This window comes from Maylandia zebra, linkage group LG6, assembly GCF_041146795.1.
Source record: "Maylandia zebra isolate NMK-2024a linkage group LG6, Mzebra_GT3a, whole genome shotgun sequence".
Classification (NCBI taxonomy): Eukaryota; Metazoa; Chordata; class Actinopteri; order Cichliformes; family Cichlidae; genus Maylandia; species Maylandia zebra.
Genome location: NC_135172.1, coordinates 12,993,494 through 13,014,978, shown reverse-complemented (window position 1 = coordinate 13,014,978; position 21,485 = coordinate 12,993,494). Strand labels below are relative to the sequence as shown.

At 41.8% G+C, this 21,485-nt stretch overlaps 1 protein-coding gene and 1 long non-coding RNA gene across 3 annotated transcripts; both read right to left on the bottom strand.

Annotated features, from left to right (window-relative positions):
* Positions 1 to 342: 342 nt before the first annotated feature.
* On the bottom strand, positions 343 to 3,077 carry LOC143418959 (uncharacterized). The gene is made up of 2 exons (XR_013098905.1): positions 2,879 to 3,077; positions 343 to 2,605 (listed from the first exon to the last, which is right to left on the bottom strand). It is a non-coding gene; the product is annotated as an uncharacterized LOC143418959 (long non-coding RNA).
* A 10,194-nt stretch (positions 3,078 to 13,271) lies between these two features.
* Positions 13,272 to 18,329, bottom strand: LOC112433789 (putative E3 ubiquitin-protein ligase HERC4). 2 transcript variants are annotated; one of them, XR_013098904.1, is made up of 4 exons: positions 17,715 to 18,329; positions 17,114 to 17,297; positions 15,754 to 15,856; positions 13,272 to 14,029 (listed from the first exon to the last, which is right to left on the bottom strand). XR_013098904.1 is itself a non-coding variant. In XM_076884685.1 (3 exons), exons 1-3 carry the CDS (start codon positions 17,330 to 17,332, stop codon positions 13,818 to 13,820), a joined length of 534 nt encoding a protein of 177 aa, XP_076740800.1. In that variant the 5' UTR covers positions 17,333 to 17,636; the 3' UTR covers positions 13,272 to 13,817. The 2 variants fall into 2 exon arrangements, 1 of the variants encoding a protein (XP_076740800.1); XM_076884685.1 differs by lacking the exon at positions 17,715 to 18,329 and having other exon boundaries at positions 17,114 to 17,636.
* Between the last annotated feature and the right edge of the window lie 3,156 nt (positions 18,330 to 21,485).

The following is a 21,485-nucleotide window of genomic DNA, read 5'->3' as shown; positions in this document are numbered from 1 at the left end:
TTTCATTTCATTTTATTTCAAGCTCAGATTCTTTGCCTTTGGCACATTTTCTGTGACGAGACTTCAAACCATTCCCACCGTCCTTATTAATCAACATGGTGAAGTGATTCTTCGCAAGGTGATGGGATAGGAAGAGTTTCAGAAAATGAGGCCTTTTGTCTTTATTGGAGAGGTCAGTGCAGACAGGACAGATGGGGGGAAGGCGAGGGGGGAATGACACACAGGAAACGGTGTTGGTCAGACCCAAAGACAGGCGTGGGCAGTGAGGACTCTCACCTTCAGACTCACTGTCTAATCAGTCTGACAGTGAGTCTGAAGACAGAGCAACCCAACACACGTTACTATGTTCATCATCATCATCATTGTTTATTTATATAGCACTTTAAAAACACACAAGGCTGACCAAACTGCTGAACAATAGAAACATAATAGATACCATAAGAATAATAAATACGATACAATAATAAACATAGCGAAAAACAATAAAATACAAGTCAGTCAACCACTGAGTCAAAAGCCAGTGAATAAAAATGCTTTTTCAATCTGGATTTAAAAACCAGCACTGATGTCGATTGCCTAATGTGAAGAGGAAGATTATTCCAAAGCTTAGGAGCCACGATAGAGAACGCTCGGTCTCCTCTCAGTTTCAGCCGTGATTTGGGGACTGAGAGCAACAGCTGCTCAGCTGACCGGAGCGAACGAGTGGGGACATAGGGCTTCAGCAGGTGCCAGACCATTTAAAGATTTAAAAACCAATAAAAGAACTTGAAAATGAATCCTAAATTCAATTGGAAGCCAGTGCAGGGAGGCCAAGAGTGATGTTATCACTAAGCAGGACATTAAATCAAATTAATGAGACACCAAAACAAGAGCTGGAGCCCAAGACAGCCATGAAGTCACAGTGTACACAAATACACAAGAAACACAGAAACCAGCTGGGTGGATGTGGCTCGGGAACCTTCTGTTACCTTGAACGTCGGTGTTTTGAACGCTGGCTGCTCCAGTCTGCTTGTATTTGTCCAAGATTTCCCCTCATATCTTGGTTATGGTTATTTTTTCCTTTTATTAAACTGATCACACTCCTGTTCATGAATAGAAAAAAACCCCATCAGTGTATTTTCACTTAAACAAGCAGCTGTTTTTTTTGCATTAAAGTTATATAAAAATGTAACAGTGCAAATTCCTCGCTGACAGTTTAACCAAAAGGCATTTCCAGTGGAAAGTAGCCGACATATCCTCAGCATAACCATGTATAATATCCACAAAACCTGAGAAGGTTGGAGAGAAGGTAGGCGAACTCTGCTGGGATCTGCGTTTAACAAAGTGTCTAAAGACGAAACAAAGAAATCTTTCTGTAAATGTTCAGATGCACAGACTGGACTGAAAAAGAGTGAAAAAGCAGCTAACGTCCAAAAATAAGAAAACTTTGAAAGAACTCCAAAAAAACCTGGAGAACTTTTGCTCAAAAAACAGTTTTGTTTTTTTTAAATTACAAGGCAATCTGACAAAATGTCATCAAATGAGACTCAAGACTTCTGCAGGTCTCTGCCATGACTCAATTTTTTTTTCTTAACGGCAGAAACAATTGTTCCTTTTTTACTTTGTTTCTATTTTCTCTTCTTGTTTTTATCTGTTGAACAACAAACAACATTCATGCTGATTCACATAATATCCTGTCTCTACTCTCTGGGATTTCCTCGTAGCTCTTTGATGCAAAGAACATCCATCAAACGCTCCAGCTTGTGCTCAACATCATCGTGAACGGTGAAGGTACTCTGACGAGAAAATACTCAGTCGACCTTTTGGTTGATTTGTTAAAGAACCCCAAAATAGCTGATTACCTAACAAGGTATGCAGATAATTCACAGCTCTTTTCCTGAATAGCTGCTTTAAAACTCTGCTGAAAGCCTTTGTCCATTTCCAGGTATCCCCACTTCTCGGCATGTGTGTCTCAAGTGTTAGGACTGCTGCATTGGAAAGACCCAGACCCTGCAGCCAAGGTGAGAGACGACAAATATGATAACCCACACCAGCTGTGCTTAACTCTGTAAGTTCCCAGTATTCCCTGAAACCATCACGTGTGACACAGTTTACATCAGACGTGATGCAGCTGACGTCAACACTGACCTTCTTGTGGTAACAGAGACTTAAAAAAATAATAATAAAGCAACAAAGTGGGTCGCTCTTTGACAGTAAATTCCAGTGCGGTCCGCTCCAATCTCCTCAGGCTGACTCTCTTCTAGGCTCTCCTGACTGTTCCCTTTACATGTTGATGATGTGTCTTGTAAATCTGGATCCCTTTCCAGCAGGACGCTCCTCTTTTTCAGACAGTACCTCAGCTGCTCTCTCTCCTGACAGTCAGCTGTCCACCTCTGCATGGCCAGTCGAGCCAGCGCCGGCATTTGAGGCAGAGCTCGGAGCAGAGCGGGCAGCCAGGCTGAGCACGGAGCAGAGGTTGAAGGTCGCAAACTGACATCCACGTCTTCCAGAGAGCCCAGACCTCCTGCTGCAAACAGACTGCACCAACCGTTGTCTCCCACCAAGCTGTTGTAGGACAGATCCAGTGCACGGAGTGAGGAGAGACAGCCCCGTCTGCACACGGCAGCTGCACAGAGGAAGAGGACCCATTGATAACTGATCACTTTATGCCTGTTCACTTTACTGTTTTGTTCACAATGTTTCTGATGGAGACAAAAATAACACCGAATAGTTTCATTGTTTTGTTTTATACGACAGCTACAGATGCTGGCAGCATGAAATAATTGAAAGAAATATCAATTTCCTTCAGGCTTTACTTGTCTTAATATACATTTATGCAGCCTAATGATCCACTACAGACCAAAAAAGAAAAAGTATAATGTCATTGTGTGTTAGTTACCCAGATGTTGCATGTCATCAGTGGTGAGCTCGCAGCTGCAAAGACGGAGCTCGCTGACGACTGATGGCTGCAGAGCATCCAGCAGGAGCGCCAAGTGACCGCCAACCACTTTACACCAGGAAATATCCACCGTGCGCAGATAGGACACCGCCAGGGCTGATGCATAAACACAAAGTTTTCACCATTTCAGGCTAGAGGGTGGAAGAGGTATTCGGGGAGAATGACTTGAAGGAAAACTTCTATAAATAAACAAGTGTGTGTGTGTGTGTTACCCAGAGCAGTGAAGGACTCGTTGCTCATGTAGCAGCTGTTGAATGGCAGCCGCCTCATTTGTGTCGCAGGGAGGGCGGAGACCAGCAGGTGGACCACACCTCCCACTTCCTTATTGGATGACACATCAAGCTCGGTCAGTGCAGTGAGAGAGGGCAGCACCTGGACTGAAAAACAACGAGTCACATGACTGCTGCAGCGAGCATGCGATTAGTGTCCGGCGTGTGAGATTGGTAGCAACTGACTCAGAGCCTCTAGATCATCTCGCGTGAGGCAACACAGGTGGAGGTCGAGTCTCTCCAGGTGTGTGACGTGAGCCAGGTGAAAGGTGAGGCGGCTCAGTCCACCAGCTAGAAGCAGCTTTACAGTATATTAATCAGAACAATGCTGCTCTCTAATGTATCTTGGTAAAGTGCAGAAAAATCTAATGTTTTATATGATACAGTGTGATTTCAGTAACATATCATAACGGAGGCTTCAGCAAGTACTTACGAAGGAAATCTTTCCTCTGCTCTTCAGTTAGTTCATCAAATACCTCCCAAAACATCTGTATGGTGGGGTGGCGGTCATGATATCTCCAACCATAACTTGTGTTCTGAAAACAGTGAAAATGACTGTTATAATCATAGAGTTTGTAAGGTCAGGCATACACTATGTTGCCAAAAGTATTCCCTAACACATCCAAATCATTCAATTAATGTGTTCCAATCACTTCCATGGACACAGGTGTATTAGATCAAGCACCTAGGCATGCAGACTACTTCTACAAACATGTGTGAAAGGACGAGTCGCTCTCAGGAACTGAATGAATTCCAGCATGGTAATGTGATAGGATGCACCAGTGCAACAAGTCCAGTCATGAAATTTCCTCGCTATTAAATATTCCATAGTCAGCTGTTAGTGATATTATAACAAAGTGGAAGTAATTGGAAATGACAGCGAGTCAGCTGATGCTAAGGCTCATAGTGCACTTAAGTCACCAATATCTGCAGTCTGCTGTTGTTACAGATGTCCAAACTTCATTGGTTTCCATGGCTGAGCAGCTGCATCCCAGCCTTACACTGACAAACACAATGCAAAGCGTCAGATGGAGTGATTTAAGCATCTCAACACTGGACTCTAAAGCAGTGGAGATGTGTTTACTGGAGTGACGAATCACACTTCTCTGACTGGCAATCCGATGGATGTGTCAGGGTTTGGTGGTTGCCAGAAGTACTTGTCTGACTGCACTGTGCCAAGTGTAAAGTGTGGGCATGTGTGCACATGGCTGGGCACCAGTGCACAATACAAGGTCCATAAAGACATGGATGAGTGAGTTTGGTGTAGAAGAACTGGACTAGCCTGCACAGAGTCCTGACCTCAACCTGATAGAACATCTTTGGGATGAATTAGAGCAGCAACTGTGAGCCAGGCCTTCTCCTCCAACGTCAGTGTCTGACACCATAAATGCACCTCTGGAAGAATAGTCAAAAAATTCCCATAAACACACCTAAACCTTGTGGAAAGCTTTCCCAGAAGAGTGGAAGCAGTTATAGCTGCAAAGGGTGGGCTGACTATTATATTATACTATCATACAAAAGTCTGGATTAAGACTGAGATGTGACTCAAGTTCATATTTGTGTTAAAGCAGCCGACTGAATGCTTTTGACAGTATGCAGTACACAGTTATTGTGCTACAGGACAGCTGTGAAACTACAGCCTGTGTCTGTTTGGCTGACTGTACCTGTTTGAACTTTTCCCAGTCATGCACGTCCTGGCCGACCAGCACTCCCTGCAGCTCCTCTGGTCGAAACAGCCTCACCAAATCCTGCTCACACACCAGGAAGAAGCCTCGCTTGAACTCCTGGAACAGACTCTCCACTGATGTGTTGAAGGCATGATTCACATAGGCCTCCACAAACTCCTTCCTGTTTAGGAGGGAAAATGTTAAATTAGCAAACATTTCACAGAGACAAAGGTGCTGCAGATGAACCTCACAAACACTTCATGTTTTATATTTACCTCATATTAAGACCTACTAAGGACCTGATTGTTTTTAATTATGTCCTGATACATAAAACCTGAGAGCTCACATAACTGCATATGCTCAGAATAGACAGCACACATGGATACAAATTACTGCCTTGCAGCAGCAATCTTCAGACCATCACTATGAGCTCCATACAAGGTTACACTGTTCCTGTTATTAACAGCAGGGGGCACTATCAGCCACAGACTGGGAGCCAGATATGCTCTGCTGGTGCCTCATTGTTACAAAGGAAAGACTCTATAGTGAGAAACAGCTGAGGGGGAAACACTGATCTGGAAACGTCTGAGTGTTACAGAGGATATACATAGCACTGTGGTTCAGTGTCACACAATCACAAACAAATACAGCAAAGTACTAAAAAGGGTGTTGCCTCCAAAGATTGCTTTTACTGGTTTGGAGCTTAGGAGGCTTAATAACAACAGGCATGAATGAAGACAGATCAGAACAGCTGTTTGATCACAGCATCCAGTACCAACACAATCATCCACACTCAAGAGCCTGTTGGCTTCAGAGTCAGCAGCTGAATGTCTAAAATATCAAATGTCATTTTTGGTCCATCAGCTACAGCATGAACTGCTTAAAGTGAGAAGCAGCCTGAAGCCCGACAGATTCATCTTTCCAGACTGAAAATATCTCAGAGTGAACCGAGTGGTGCGTTTTCAGGGTGATCTCACAAAGTCAAATCCCTTTAATGATGTTCTGTCCTGTCTTCCTCTATCAAAAGCACACAAACACTATAAAACATTGTTTCGGTGCTTTGGGGTTTTGTTTTCTACACAGAGGTATAGCACGACTAGACCCTAAAGGCAGGCTGCTCACCTACAACCAGCTCACGAACATCTTTCCAATGGAGCTCGCTGCCCTTCTCGTGGATGAGGGTCACTGTGATCCTCCGCTGGATCCCCTGCAGCAAACATAACAGGAGCTCAGGATCACAGTGAGCACAGCTAGAGCAACATTACGCTTTAAAAGAAGATATTCAACTGTGTACAAAGGAAGCAGTTACCACTGTGTGAGTAATAAGGAAACAACATGTGCACCAATCCTGTACCTGGGGAGCACTTGCTGAACCTTCTTGGTACCAGCCAGGTGAGCGCTGATATCTGGACACTTCACAGCTCGAGAGCGCTCCATGAGGAGACGAGCATCCCAGCTCTGCAATGGAAAACAGACAATGAATTCTCTGCTTTTTATCATTAGATGTATTTCTGTATTAAAAAATTCCGTTTATTGGGCCACTTTGTGCTAGAAGAATTTTTCCAGCATAAAATAGCCTCTATCATTTCACTAACTAACTTATTTCACTGCTGCTAATGACGTTTCACAAACTGTCACAGGTTTTTTAGCTTCGTTCGTATAAACTTTCTTGTGGTTGAGATTCTCGAGAAAACAGCCAGCACACTGAGCAGCAGAGGGTGACAACAGTTGGTTTATAATACGCTGAGATTTGACAGACAGAGACAGAAGAATGAAGGAGAACAACACAGAGTCACGCTATCAAGGAGAACCTGGACGGTAGATTCAGCAGTTTGGCTTGAAGCTTGCAAACTGTTTTAACTTGTTATGTCCGATTAAGTTTTCCTTCCAGGATGCTCGCCAGTTTTCTTTCACTTGTTTCCTGCCAGCAGAATGCATACACAGCTGCAGTAACTACACACAATGTTGCAGAAAACATGGAGCAGCAACAAACATGTGTTGGTCTCTAATCACCCATTCAAACTCACACAGCGACAGGTCTGTGGTCACTTATATCAGCCAATCAGGGCTAGACTTGGTGTTGCTTAGCAGGGAAAGAAATAAACTCAATGATAATGACGCTCCAGTTTCTCATGAATACGAATCACTTTAAGCAAGTCTGCAGGTTTCATTTAGTGTTTTTAACTAAACTCTTTGATGTAATCATTCTGAGTGCAAATCAAAAGTTGGACCTGTTCAGAAGTGTAGTTGTCGGGCATGTAACCGTTCCTGAAACACGCCACAGTTTGCCGTCCCTGAAGTGAAAGTGACACAAAAGACACAATCCATGTCGACACACAGCGACCTCCATCTCCTCTTCATCCAGTTTGGAGGCCTTCCTTGAAGTCTCTCGTGCTGCTGTCCACTGGGAATCCCCACATGTGCCTCTTCCCCGTGTCTACGACATGTAACAAATATAATAAAATAGCAAGAAATTATAAAGTAAATGACAAGATTTTCCATTTACTCTAATTTAACAGTAGTCATCTTGCAGAAGACAGTCGTTTGGTTACTATAGTAAAAACTATTATGTCACACAAACACAAACACAAAGAACATCAACAATGAGCACCTTTCTTTTTGCTGAAAGTGATATAGCTTTCTGTTACCATCAACTGAAACCGCCAACATTTCAGGTGTGCATGCTGGGCAGCTGAAGCTGACATCACAGCACAGCTGCTCTTCCTCATCAAGAAAGCTGTGCTGCAGTGCATCGCTTTTGGCACGCCCAGTCTGTATGTACAGAAACATAACAGAGGAGTAAATATTTGCATCTGCTTATTGAAAAACAATATCAAAGAAATACTTCACTCAGCCTTCCCCCACACTTGCAGTTGCTTGCAAAAGTATTCGCCCCCCTCAGATCTGTGGCAAGATCTGAAACTGCTGTTCACAAACGCTGTCCATCTAATCTGACTGAGCTGGAGCTGTTTTGCAAAGAAGAATGGGCAAAGTTTTCAGTCTCTAGATGTGCAAAGCTGGTAGAGACAGACCCTAAAAGACTGGCAGCTGTAACTGCAGCAAAAGGTGGTTCTACAAAGTATTGAGTCAGGGGGCTGAATAATTACGCACACCCCACTTTGCAGTTATTTATTTGTAAAAAATGTTTGGAATCATGTATGATTTTCCTTCCACTTCTCACGTGTGCACCACTTTGTGTTGGTCTTTCACGTGGAAGTCCAATAAAATTGATTCATGTTTGTGGCTGTAATGTGACAAAATGTGGAAAAGTTCAAGGGGGCCGAATACTTTTGCAAGCCACTGTAGTACCACGCTCCAACAGTTTTGCAAACTAGAGGCCATCCTGCTACACATAAAATATATCAGTGTCATAAATGTTAGTTTAGTCACGTGTTTGTTTATTATCCTTATTGTTTTATCTGGGACTGTTTGCAAACATCTCAGAGAGAGGAGACACCAGCATCTGAACAGAGACTCAAACCAGCAACCTGCAGCTCCCTGCTTGGCTGCTCCAGTTTTCTCCTCTCTCATGTTGCCCACCAGTGATTTCTAGCTGCCCACCCACACAGCAGGCTAGAATATGCACTGAGCCTCAGCACCATGGTTGCAATACTTGGACATGTTTTCTTTATTAAATAATGAACCAGACCCCAAAAAGTAAACAGCTGTTATTGCTAGGCAACGGGAGCAGCATTTGGTGATGCAGCACCTGACATTCCTGACCATGTGGGCGGAGCATGCATGGAATGGAATGTTTTGTAGAACTGTGCAACACAAGCACTTAGTTACAGCATTTTTCATTTTATCCAGACACAGCTAGAGACACATCTACAGCAGCATCTCTGTGCAGGACAGACGACGGTTGAAGAAAAAAACACATCGAAAACTTCACTTCTCTACAAAACTTTGGTTCCTTTGTTTAAAAGGCCAAAATGAATCAAGGGAGATCGAGAAGAGGATTGGTGAGTGCGTCACCATACAGTACAGAACAGTCTGAGCTGATTAAACTACGAGAAGAATTTCAAATAATACAGGCTGAAAATGTCAAATTAAAAGAAGTGGCAGAAGAATCAAGAGGAGAAGCTGAAAATTCAAAGTTTGAAACCGAAGTAGTATTGAAGGAATTACTGCATGTGGGTCTAAAGCTTAAAGGAGAGAAGATGGGAAAACAACAAGCAGAAAATGAGAATGAAAACATCAAGAAAGAACTGTTGGAAGCTCAAAAAGCATTGCAGGAAGAGAAAAGCACAGCACAAGAAGCTAAAAATAAATATCAAACTGCAAAGAAGGAGGCAGAAAATGTGATGCAGGAATTACAGGAGGTGCAGGAAGCTTTTGAAGGGGAGAAAAGGAAAATGCAGTTGGCAGCACAAGAAGCTGAAAATGTAACGGCTGAAGCTGAAATACTCAGGAAGGAATTACTGCATGTAAAGCAACAACTTGAAGAGGAGAAAAAACGTAAACACGAGGCAGAAAATGAGATTGAAAATATGAAGAAAGAATTGTTGGAAGCTCAAAAAGTGTTGGAGGAAGAGAAATTTAAAATACAGGAAGCAAAGAAAGAAATGGAAAATACAAAGAGTTTCACTCAAAACATGAGGAAGAAGTTGCTGGAAACAGAGGAAGAAATAGAAAAAGAGACACATGGAAAATGGGAGGCAAAACAGGAAAGTGAAACTCTGAAGAAGAAACTGATGAAAGTGCAAGAAGAACTTGCAGAAGAGAAAATTGAGTTGAAGGTATTCAAGAAAGAAACGACAGCCTCTGAGGTGACCAAGAAAGGCTGCAAAGATGCACTTAAAGAAATGCAAAAGCACAAAAAGGAAGCTAAAGAGCTCCTGAAACAGAAAGTCAAACTGGCCAAACAGCAGCTGAAAGAAGCATTTAAAGACGCCGAGGAGCAGCTAAACAAAACTTTAAAAGAGCTGAAGGCAAAAGAAAAAGAAAAGAAAGCCGAGGACAGGAGTGGATTCTGGAGCAGACTGCTGAGAAAAAACTGACCCAGCAGCATCAAGTTTAAGGAGAGCAATAGTTTCTTCCTCCTTCCCCCTCTCTCAACCTTTCTTTCACAAAAATCCCCCCAAACTTGACTTGGGACGTTTGTTTGTTTTTAAAAACTCTATTCTGAATACATGTACTGAAATACACAAATAAAAATGCCATAACTTGACCTCACGTTGCCGGCTTCTTTTCTTGTGTGTCTGTGGATGTAAAACAGTAACACACTTTCTGCTCTGTGTGTTTTTAATTGTAAATAAATGCAATATATCTTCATTTTAAAAACTTCTGCTCTAAATCTTTTTTTAGCAAAATGCTTTTTTTGCCCCTTCCTGATTTCTTATGTTTTAACATGTTTGTTACATTTACATGTTTCCGATTTCAAGTGTTAACACAGATGGTCAGAGACAGAGGTCTGGACAGCTCTTTCCCTTTATTTGTATTTATTCAGGTTATTTTTATACTCAAAAATCCATCCACAAGCTTCAACGCGTCCAGAACTCTGCTGCCCGTATCATCACCAGGACCCCTTCTATCCACCACATTACTCCTGTTCTGCAGCAGCTTCACTGGCTCCCGGTCAAATATCGTATCAATTTCAAAATACTCTTGTACACATTTAAGGCTATTCATCATCTCTGCCCTCCATATCTTTCTGATCTGGTTAAGATCACCGCCCCATCTCGTTGTCTCAGATCTACTTCTTCCCTTTCACTCTCCGTCCCCTCCCCCCGTCTTGCCACCATGGGGAGCAGGGCTTTCAGCTGCTCTGCTCCACGACTCTGGAATCCCCTACCTCCTGATTTAAGAAATATCTCTTCCTTCTCTCTCTTTAAGTCCCAACTCAAAACTCACTTGTTCAAAATAGCTTATCCCACATAACCTCTCCACTCTGCTCTTTTAAATTAGTTTATGTCTTATGCTTTTACGATTGTGTAAACTGCTTGTTTTTATGTTGCTTTTTATTCTAATGTGTACAGTGACCTTGAGTGTTTTGAAAGGCGCTTTCAAATAAAATGTATTATTATTATCTTTGAAATATCTCAGTGTGACACTGATACTGTACATGAGTGTGGTAGGTTTTGAAAACAGCATCAGCAGAGTACACAGCAAAGGGGAAAGGAACAATTGTTCCTTTCAAATTTTTTACAAAACATCCAATCCTGGATCATATCCATATCCACTTAGGATCGAGTGATCCAAATACACCACATTGTGACAATAACCATGGCATAGCAGCTGATGAGCAGCAGATAGATACTGCTCATGGCACCACTGGTGCAACTAGACTTGCAGTCAAGACTGCCAAAACCAAGACCAAGACCAGAGGGTATCGAGACCAAGACAAGACTAAGAACAAGTCGAGACCAAGTCGAGACGAGACCAAGACCAAGATGAGACGAAGTCGAGACGAGACGAGACCAAGACAAACAAAAGAGTCTTTAAACTGCAGCCAGATGCTGCTTCGTTTACGGGTGTCAGGCATATTTATGTGTTTTTGCTTTCACACAGCCCTCCTCACCACTGTCTACTGTCTCACTCACTTACTGAGAGGACAGACGCACCCTCCACTTGACTGTCGAGAAATGCAGATCCAAAAGCAACAACATGGCAGGTCAAGAGACAACAGCAGTATCCTGAGCAGCGAGGGGTCCAGCAGCAACAGCAGTATGTGCAAAAGGCATCAGCAAGGAGAAAACACCATCATCATGACTGGATGGATGGAGATGCATTTCCAACAAGCTGCAAATTCACTGTGTGTGAATGCAAATTGAGAACACTGTCTGAGTTGGACATTTGTTACGTTTGGAGTGAAACGGCAATGGAAGAGACAGTGGGCGTAGATTTCGTTTTGGCATTGGTGGGGACCAATGACCAATGATTCAGGGTTATTTTTCCTTTTTGTCTGTGCTTCTTGATAACAAAAGGAGAAATGGACTTGCCTAAATATCCTCTTCTACATGCTTTTAAACTATTTAAAATTACAATTGATAGTTTTATATGTGAGTTATATAATGCTAAATTACAATTAAACAAATGACTAAGTATTTTAGACTTTCAGTCAGCAAGCCGGCCTAAAAATACATCAACGTAAACACACTGGAGACAAACTGAAATACTGCAAAGAATGTGGGAGAAGCTTCCCCACATCGGGTGACTTAAAACGACATGAACTCTTTCACAGTGGGGTCAAAAAGCACCTCTGTGATCAGTGTGGGTCATCCATCACCACTGCAGGTCAGCTTAAAACACACAAACGAGTCCACACAGGAGAGAAACCATACAAGTGCAGACACTGTGACAAGAGCTTCTCACAGTCAGGTAATCGTAACGAGCATGAACGTACACACATGGAAGGAAACTACAGCTGTGAGCAGTGTGACAAGAGCTTCAGTAATCTCAGTTCATACTCTGCACACAAACGATCCCACGTTACTAATAAACTGTTTCACTGTTACCACTGTGCCAAAACATTCACTTCATCATCTGCTCTGTGCAAACATCAGCGCGATCACGCAGGGCTGAAATCGTTCCCATCACAGGACGACAGCGAATCTGAAGAGAGAGAAACATCCTCTTCTGGTTTCAGAGTCCAACTTAAAACCCTGGAGATCAGGCTCCACAGAGTTCAGGTCGGCTCTCCTTAAAGATCTAATGAGGCTATGAATCAAACTGTTCCTGTAGTTCCATGTTAATCTTTATAAATTGTTCTTCTGTAGTGTTTGTGTTCAGTTGTTACCTTTTTTTTCAGTGGTTGGATGAAAAATCAGTTTCCTGTTGTTCAAGTTTTTATTGAATGTATTTTGTTAAAGTTCTTCAATAAAGTTTAAAAAAAAGTTAAATAAAGAATTGTTTGAACGACAAATATTTTGAGCCATGAAGTCATTTCCTGTATTTCAGAGTAAAGACTGAAGTGACGAATGGAAACATGTTTACAGTCATGGAATAAACACTGATGGGTCATCTGTAGGAAGTTCTATTGCTGACCTGACAGACTCGACCTTGTTTACAAAGAAAGAAAGGAACTGATGACATGTGTCAGCAGAGGCTTTCAGGGTTGTTTAGAGTAGAGCTGATAGTCTTAAAGAACACGGCGATTATGACAATTTAACACAATGACCTGAGAAAAATATCTGTTTCTCTCATTTTTACTGTATTCTGATCAAATTTCCAACATTCTTTTAACATTTCAACCGGATGGCTCCCCGGCCTCAGTCGGGCGATGGGGGTATGCGGTGGGGCGTGGCCTGCGGTGCCGTGCAGGGAGGGCGGACGCACCTGCACGGCATCCTTAATCACGTCCGCCAAGAGTACAGTACTACTGTACTCTTGCTTCTTCAAATCGTGTTAAGCAAACCTCAGACTGCAGTAATTAGGGATTTACTGACACCAGGTAAGCAATGTTTAGTGTAAAATACACATTTTTATTGTTCCAACAAATAACCAATGTTACATATGTTAAAGATTTATTATTGGAAATAATTCAACCCCACCAGAATTAAACAAAACACAAAGAATAAAGTGATAAATAATACAGAAGTGCTCTATTGGATTGTATTACATAGTCAGATGTTTATAGCAATATAGTAGTTATAAAGCAATACATTCTCCTGTTCATGTTTGTCTGAGCATAAAAATTAGATTTGATTCATAAGAATTATAATGCAGCAGTAACTTAAATTATTGGATAAATTATGACATATTAAGAAAAGTCAGATAATTCTAAAGTGCCTTATGATGCTGATGCTGTTACACAGCTGTCTTATGTAGGGATGTTGAATTTTTTGCATTTGCTATAGTGTAATATTATTGTAATGCACAGTGTAAATTATCCTGAGGTACCACAGGAAAAGAAGATGAGTTCCAAGAGTACAAATAAATCTCATCCCTCCTCCTCGGCTCAGACACAGTGCACGCTCCTTTAGAGCTGCATACGATCCAGCATCACAGTGTGAAATCTGTATCTGCTAGCAGGGCCTCTGTCAGTCTGTCTCGCATGATCTCCTTAGTTGAGTAAAAAGGCAGATACAGATTAGAGTGACATGTCTCTGACTCAGGGAAGTGCTGCTCACAGGTGCTGCTCTGAATAGCAAAAACCTTCATCTTGACCTGGTCGATGCCAAGAATAGGAGCTCTCCTGTAACCAGTCAGGAACCCTGAAGAACAGCAATGGAAAGAAAATATCATTTTACTTATCTTATTTTTTTTGAAAACTTTTACATACCTATACATATCATCATCACATCACAGGAAAAAGTAAGGTAAGGTAACTTTATTTATACCTAAAGGCAAGGTAAATTTGCTTTACAGAAAAATGACAGCATTTGACATCCCTTTAAAAACACACATACCTAGTAAATATATAAAACTCACTGTGACACATACTTTAATATTTCGAATCAAAAACAGTTCTTATTTAATTCAGTGACAGCAACGGGGACAAAGCTATTTTTATAACGCTTTGTCCTGCATCTCGGAAATAGAAACCTCCGTCCTGAGGGAAGAAGCTGAAATTCACCCCTTAGAGGATGGGAACCATTTTTAAGGATTGATAAAGCCATCCTCTGTACCTGCTTAGAGTACAGGGAGGCTAAACAAGACTGTGGCTCACCTATCAGACGACTGGACCATCTCACTATCTGATTTAGAGAGTTTTTCTCTGTGACAGAGGTCTGACCAAACCATGCCACCAAACAAAAGGATAAAACAGACTCAATAAAAGAACGATAAAACAAAGTTAAAATTTTTTGGTCAATGTGGAAATGAACAAGTTTCCTAAGGCAATAAAGGTGCTGGTGACCCTTTTTACAAACTGATTTGCAATTTTGATCAAAGTTCAGTTTTTCATTTATTATGGTCCCAAGATATTTATATGATTGTACTTGCTCTATTTTCTGACCTTTAATTAAAGTAACTGCTTGCCCATTTTGTTGTTTCCTAAAATCAACAACCATGTCTTTTGTTTTAGATATGTTCAGCTGGAGATAAGACTCCTCACACCACTGAACAAAGTCATCAATGACTGGACCGTGGTTAATTTCACCCTCTTTCAGTAAGCTGACAATAACAGAGTCATCTGCATATTTAATAATGACCCTGTTTTCATGTCTGCCCTGACACATATTTGTATAGAGAGTGAATAATAAGGGCGATAGGACGCACCCTTGAGGAGAACCTGTGGAGGAGAACACTGGGTCAGACAGAACCCCATTTATTCTCACTCTTTGTGACCTGTCAGTTAGAAAATCTAAAATCCAGCCCACCAGGTTTTTCCTGATTTCAAACTGTTCTAAAAGTCTTTTAATTAAAATATGGGGCTGTATTGTATTAAAAGCCGAAGAAAAATCAATGAAAAGAAGTCTTGCAAAAGTCCCTTTACTCTCTACATGTTTAAGAATTAGATTTAGTAAAGTCAAAAGTGCGTCCTCCACTCCTCTGTTGGGCCTGTATGCAAACTGCATTGGATATTTTTGCATATTTGTCACATTTATGTGTAATAAGTAAATACAAAACACAATTGTTAATTTATCATTTCATTCATTAAGGGAAAAAATATTCAAGCCTAGCTGGCCCTATGTGAAAAAGCAATGGAGCTCTAAATGTATTAACTGGTGGAAGCATCCTGGCAGCAAGAACTGCAGTCAAGTGTTTGTGATAACTGGTAACGAATCTTTACATAGCGTTGGGAGGAATTTCGGCCCACTTTCCTTGGCATACGTTTTTGATGACTAACTCAACCATAAAGCAGCTTTACAGTGTATTAATCAGAACAATGCTGCTCTCTAATGTATCTTGGTAAAGTGCAGAAAAATCTAATGTTTTATATGATACAGTGTGATTTCAGTAACATATCATAACGGAGGCTTCAGCAAGTACTTACGAAGGAAATCTTTCCTCTGCTCTTCAGTTAGTTCATCAAATACCTCCCAAAACATCTGTATGGTGGGGTGGCGGTCATGATATCTCCAACCATAACTTGTGTTCTGAAAACAGTGAAAATGACTGTTATAATCATAGAGTTTGTAAGGTCAGGCATACACTATGTTGCCAAAAGTATTCCCTAACACATCCAAATCATTCAATTAATGTGTTCCAATCACTTCCATGGACACAGGTGTATTAAATCAAGCACCTAGGCATGCAGACTACTTCTACAAACATGTGTGAAAGGACGAGTCGCTCTCAGGAACTGAATGAATTCCAGCATGGTAATGTGATAGGATGCACCAGTGCAACAAGTCCAGTCATGAAATTTCCTCGCTATTAAATATTCCATAGTCAGCTGTTAGTGATATTATAACAAAGTGGAAGTAATTGGAAATGACAGCTAGTCAGCTGATGCTAAGGCTCATAGTGCACTTAAGTCACCAATATCTGCAGTCTGCTGTTGTTACAGATGTCCAAACTTCATTGGTTTCCATGGCTGAGCAGCTGCATCCCAGCCTTACACTGACAAACACAATGCAAAGCGTCAGATGGAGTGATTTAAGCATCTCAACACTGGACTCTAAAGCAGTGGAGATGTGTTTACTGGAGTGACGAATCACACTTCTCTGACTGGCAATCCGATGGATGTGTCAGGGTTTGGTGGTTGCCAGAAGTACTTGTCTGACTGCACTGTGCCAAGTGTAAAGTGTGGTGGAGGGGCGGTTTTGTTGTGGGGCTGTTTATCGGGAGTTGGGTTCGCCCCCTTAGTGCCGATGAAAGGAACTCTTAATGCTTCAGCATATCAAGACAATTTCATGCTTCCAGTTTGGGGATGGCCACTTTCTGTTCCAACATGGCTGGGCACCAGTGCACAATACAAGGTCCATAAAGACATGGATGAGTGAGTTTGGTGTAGAAGAACTGGACTAGCCTGCACAGAGTCCTGACCTCACCCTGATAGAACATATTTGGGATGAATTAGAGCAGCAACTGTGAGCCAGGCCTTCTCCTCCAACATCAGTGTCTGACACCATAAATGCACCTCTGGAAGAATAGTCAAAAAATTCCCATAAACACACCTAAACCTTGTGGAAAGCTTTTCCAGAAGAGTGGAAGCAGTTATAGCTGCGAAGGGTGGGCTGACTATTATATTATACTATCATACAAAAGTCTGGATTAAGACTGAGATGTGACTCAAGTTCATATTTGTGTTAAAGCAGCCGGCTGAATGCTTTTGGCAGTATGCAGTACACAGTTATTGTGCTACAGGACAGCTGTGAAACTACAGCCTGTGTCTGTTTGGCTGACTGTACCTGTTTGAACTTTTCCCAGTCATGCACGTCCTGGCCGACCAGCACTCCCTGCAGCTCCTCTGGTCGAAACAGCCTCACCAAATCCTGCTCACACACCAGGAAGAAGCCTCGCTTGAACTCCTGGAACAGACTCTCCACTGATGTGTTGAAGGCATGATTCACATAGGCCTCCACAAACTCCTTCCTGTTTAGGAGGGAAAATGTTAAATTAGCAAACATTTCACAGAGACAAAGGTGCTGCAGATGAACCTCACAAACACTTCATGTTTTATATGCTTACCGTATTTCCCGGACTACAAAGCGCACCTGAATATTAGCCGCACAAGCTAAAATCAGGGGAAAATCCTGTTTTGTACATACATTAGCCGCACCTGACCAAAAGCCGCAGGTGTTTCAATATTGACTTATCATATGTAAGAGAATATGCACAAAGCGAATTGTCAGGAAAGAGATGGCTGTTTGGAGACACACCCCTTTTATTAATATTTTGAAAATCAAGTTATGGGTACATATTTGCACATGTGCTGTGCTTCATAAAGGAGTAACAAATGTAGTACATAACAGTAACCTACAGCACACCAGAAAAATAGATTCAGACTACCTTTTAGGCTCAGGTGCAGTGACACGGCTTTAACAAGAAGAAAAGTCAGTCATTCACCACCATCTTCCTGCGCACTAAAACCACCAAAGTCCTCTTCTCCAGTGTCGGAAACGAACAGGCTCAGGATGGCTTCGTCATCCACTCTCAGCTTCTTTCCTTCGTTGTCACTTTCAAAACCAAAGATAATCCTCATTGTCATTGTCAGTGTCGGAGTCGAACACCCTCTGAAGGGCCGTGGCGGTGTCCTCCTCTTCATCATGCAGCAGTCCAGCCCTTCGAAATCCGTTGGTGATCGTGGATGTTTGCACACTTTTCCACGCTGTCAGAATCCACCGGTAGAGTTGAGCACAACTTGCTTTTCGCAAGTTTATCGCCGCTCGTCATCCACGACTCCCGCTGAACGCATAGCGCTACTTTGAAGTTTGTTTTTCGCGCTACTTGTACGGCACTATGTTGCCTGGCGGATGGACATGTGACCAACATACCACTCTTGAACCCCGATCCTTCCGCCAGGCAACGTAGTGCCGTACAACAGCGGAACAAACAAAACAAATCGTCTTACGATATCACAAAAATCATGGACAATCTATAGAAAAGCCGCACCTGACTAAAAGCCGCAGGGTCCTGGTGATGATACGGGCAGCAGAGTTCTGGACGCGTTGAAGCTTGTGGATGGATTTTTGAGTATAAAAATAACCTGAATAAATACAAATAAAGGGAAAGAGCTGTCCAGACCTCTGTCTCTGACCATCTGTGTTAACACTTGAAATCGGAAACATGTAAATGTAACAAACATGTTAAAACATAAGAAATCAGGAAGGGGCAAAAAAAGCATTTTGCTAAAAAAAGATTTAGAGCAGAAGTTTTTAAAATGAAGATATATTGCATTTATTTACAATTAAAAACACACAGAGCAGAAAGTGTGTTACTGTTTTACATCCACAGACACACAAGAAAAGAAGCCGGCAACGTGAGGTCAAGTTATGGCATTTTTATTTGTGTATTTCAGTACATGTATTCAGAATAGAGTTTTTAAAAACAAACAAACGTCCCAAGTCAAGTTTGGGGGGATTTTTGTGAAAGAAAGGTTGAGAGAGGGGGAAGGAGGAAGAAACTATTGCTCTCCTTAAACTTGATGCTGCTGGGTCAGTTTTTTCTCAGCAGTCTGCTCCAGAATCCACTCCTGTCCTCGGCTTTCTTTTCTTTTTCTTTTGCCTTCAGCTCTTTTAAAGTTTTGTTTAGCTGCTCCTCGGCGTCTTTAAATGCTTCTTTCAGCTGCTGTTTGGCCAGTTTGACTTTCTGTTTCAGGAGCTCTTTAGCTTCCTTTTTGTGCTTTTGCATTTCTTTAAGTGCATCTTTGCAGCCTTTCTTGGTCACCTCAGAGGCTGTCGTTTCTTTCTTGAATACCTTCAACTCAATTTTCTCTTCTGCAAGTTCTTCTTGCACTTTCATCAGTTTCTTCTTCAGAGTTTCACTTTCCTGTTTTGCCTCCCATTTTCCATGTGTCTCTTTTTCTATTTCTTCCTCTGTTTCCAGCAACTTCTTCCTCATGTTTTGAGTGAAACTCTTTGTATTTTCCATTTCTTTCTTTGCTTCCTGTATTTTAAATTTCTCTTCCTCCAACACTTTTTGAGCTTCCAACAATTCTTTCTTCATATTTTCAATCTCATTTTCTGCCTCGTGTTTACGTTTTTTCTCCTCTTCAAGTTGTTGCTTTACATGCAGTAATTCCTTCCTGAGTATTTCAGCTTCAGCCGTTACATTTTCAGCTTCTTGTGCTGCCAACTGCATTTTCCTTTTCTCCCCTTCAAAAGCTTCCTGCACCTCCTGTAATTCCTGCATCACATTTTCTGCCTCCTTCTTTGCAGTTTGATATTTATTTTTAGCTTCTTGTGCTGTGCTTTTCTCTTCCTGCAATGCTTTTTGAGCTTCCAACAGTTCTTTCTTGATGTTTTCATTCTCATTTTCTGCTTGTTGTTTTCCCATCTTCTCTCCTTTAAGCTTTAGACCCACATGCAGTAATTCCTTCAATACTACTTCGGTTTCAAACTTTGAATTTTCAGCTTCTCCTCTTGATTCTTCTGCCACTTCTTTTAATTTGACATTTTCAGCCTGTATTATTTGAAATTCTTCTCGTAGTTTAATCAGCTCAGACTGTTCTGTACTGTATGGTGACGCACTCACCAATCCTCTTCTCGATCTCCCTTGATTCATTTTGGCCTTTTAAACAAAGGAACCAAAGTTTTGTAGAGAAGTGAAGTTTTCGATGTGTTTTTTTCTTCAACCGTCGTCTGTCCTGCACAGAGATGCTGCTGTAGATGTGTCTCTAGCTGTGTCTGGATAAAATGAAAAATGCTGTAACTAAGTGCTTGTGTTGCACAGTTCTACAAAACATTCCATTCCATGCATGCTCCGCCCACATGGTCAGGAATGTCAGGTGCTGCATCACCAAATGCTGCTCCCGTTGCCTAGCAATAACAGCTGTTTACTTTTTGGGGTCTGGTTCATTATTTAATAAAGAAAACATGTCCAAGTATTGCAACCATGGTGCTGAGGCTCAGTGCATATTCTAGCCTGCTGTGTGGGTGGGCAGCTAGAAATCACTGGTGGGCAACATGAGAGAGGAGAAAACTGGAGCAGCCAAGCAGGGAGCTGCAGGTTGCTGGTTTGAGTCTCTGTTCAGATGCTGGTGTCTCCTCTCTCTGAGATGTTTGCAAACAGTCCCAGATAAAACAATAAGGATAATAAACAAACACGTGACTAAACTAACATTTATGACACTGATATATTTTATGTGTAGCAGGATGGCCTCTAGTTTGCAAAACTGTTGGAGCGTGGTACTACAGTGGCTTGCAAAAGTATTCGGCCCCCTTGAACTTTTCCACATTTTGTCACATTACAGCCACAAACATGAATCAATTTTATTGGACTTCCACGTGAAAGACCAACACAAAGTGGTGCACACGTGAGAAGTGGAAGGAAAATCATACATGATTCCAAACATTTTTTACAAATAAATAACTGCAAAGTGGGGTGTGCGTAATTATTCAGCCCCCTGACTCAATACTTTGTAGAACCACCTTTTGCTGCAGTTACAGCTGCCAGTCTTTTAGGGTCTGTCTCTACCAGCTTTGCACATCTAGAGACTGAAATCTTTGCCCATTCTTCTTTGCAAAACAGCTCCAGCTCAGTCAGATTAGATGGACAGCGTTTGTGAACAGCAGTTTCAGATCTTGCCACAGATCTGAGGGGGGCGAATACTTTTGCAAGCAACTGCAAGTGTGGGGGAAGGCTGAGTGAAGTATTTCTTTGATATTGTTTTTCAATAAGCAGATGCAAATATTTACTCCTCTGTTATGTTTCTGTACATACAGACTGGGCGTGCCAAAAGCGATGCACTGCAGCACAGCTTTCTTGATGAGGAAGAGCAGCTGTGCTGTGATGTCAGCTTCAGCTGCCCAGCATGCACACCTGAAATGTTGGCGGTTTCAGTTGATGGTAACAGAAAGCTATATCACTTTCAGCAAAAAGAAAGGTGCTCATTGTTGATGTTCTTTGTGTTTGTGTTTGTGTGACATAATAGTTTTTACTATAGTAACCAAACGACTGTCTTCTGCAAGATGACTACTGTTAAATTAGAGTAAATGGAAAATCTTGTCATTTACTTTATAATTTCTTGCTATTTTATTATATTTGTTACATGTCGTAGACACGGGGAAGAGGCACATGTGGGGATTCCCAGTGGACAGCAGCACGAGAGACTTCAAGGAA

What these genes read in the sequence shown, in the direction of transcription:
- LOC112433789 (XM_076884685.1), bottom strand. Translation starts at nt 17,332, where the DNA reads ATGTTTGCTAATTTAACATTTTCCCTCCTAAACAGGAAGGAGTTTGTG. An exon ending in ACTGGGAAAAGTTCAAACAG is followed by an intron (nt 15,857 to 17,113) that starts GTACAGTCAGCC and finishes CACTGTTTTCAG; the next exon opens with AACACAAGTTATGGTTGGAG. An exon ending in GCAGAGGAAAGATTTCCTTC is followed by an intron (nt 14,030 to 15,753) that starts GTAAGTACTTGC and finishes GCTGTTCTTCAG; the next exon opens with GGTTCCTGACTGGTTACAGG.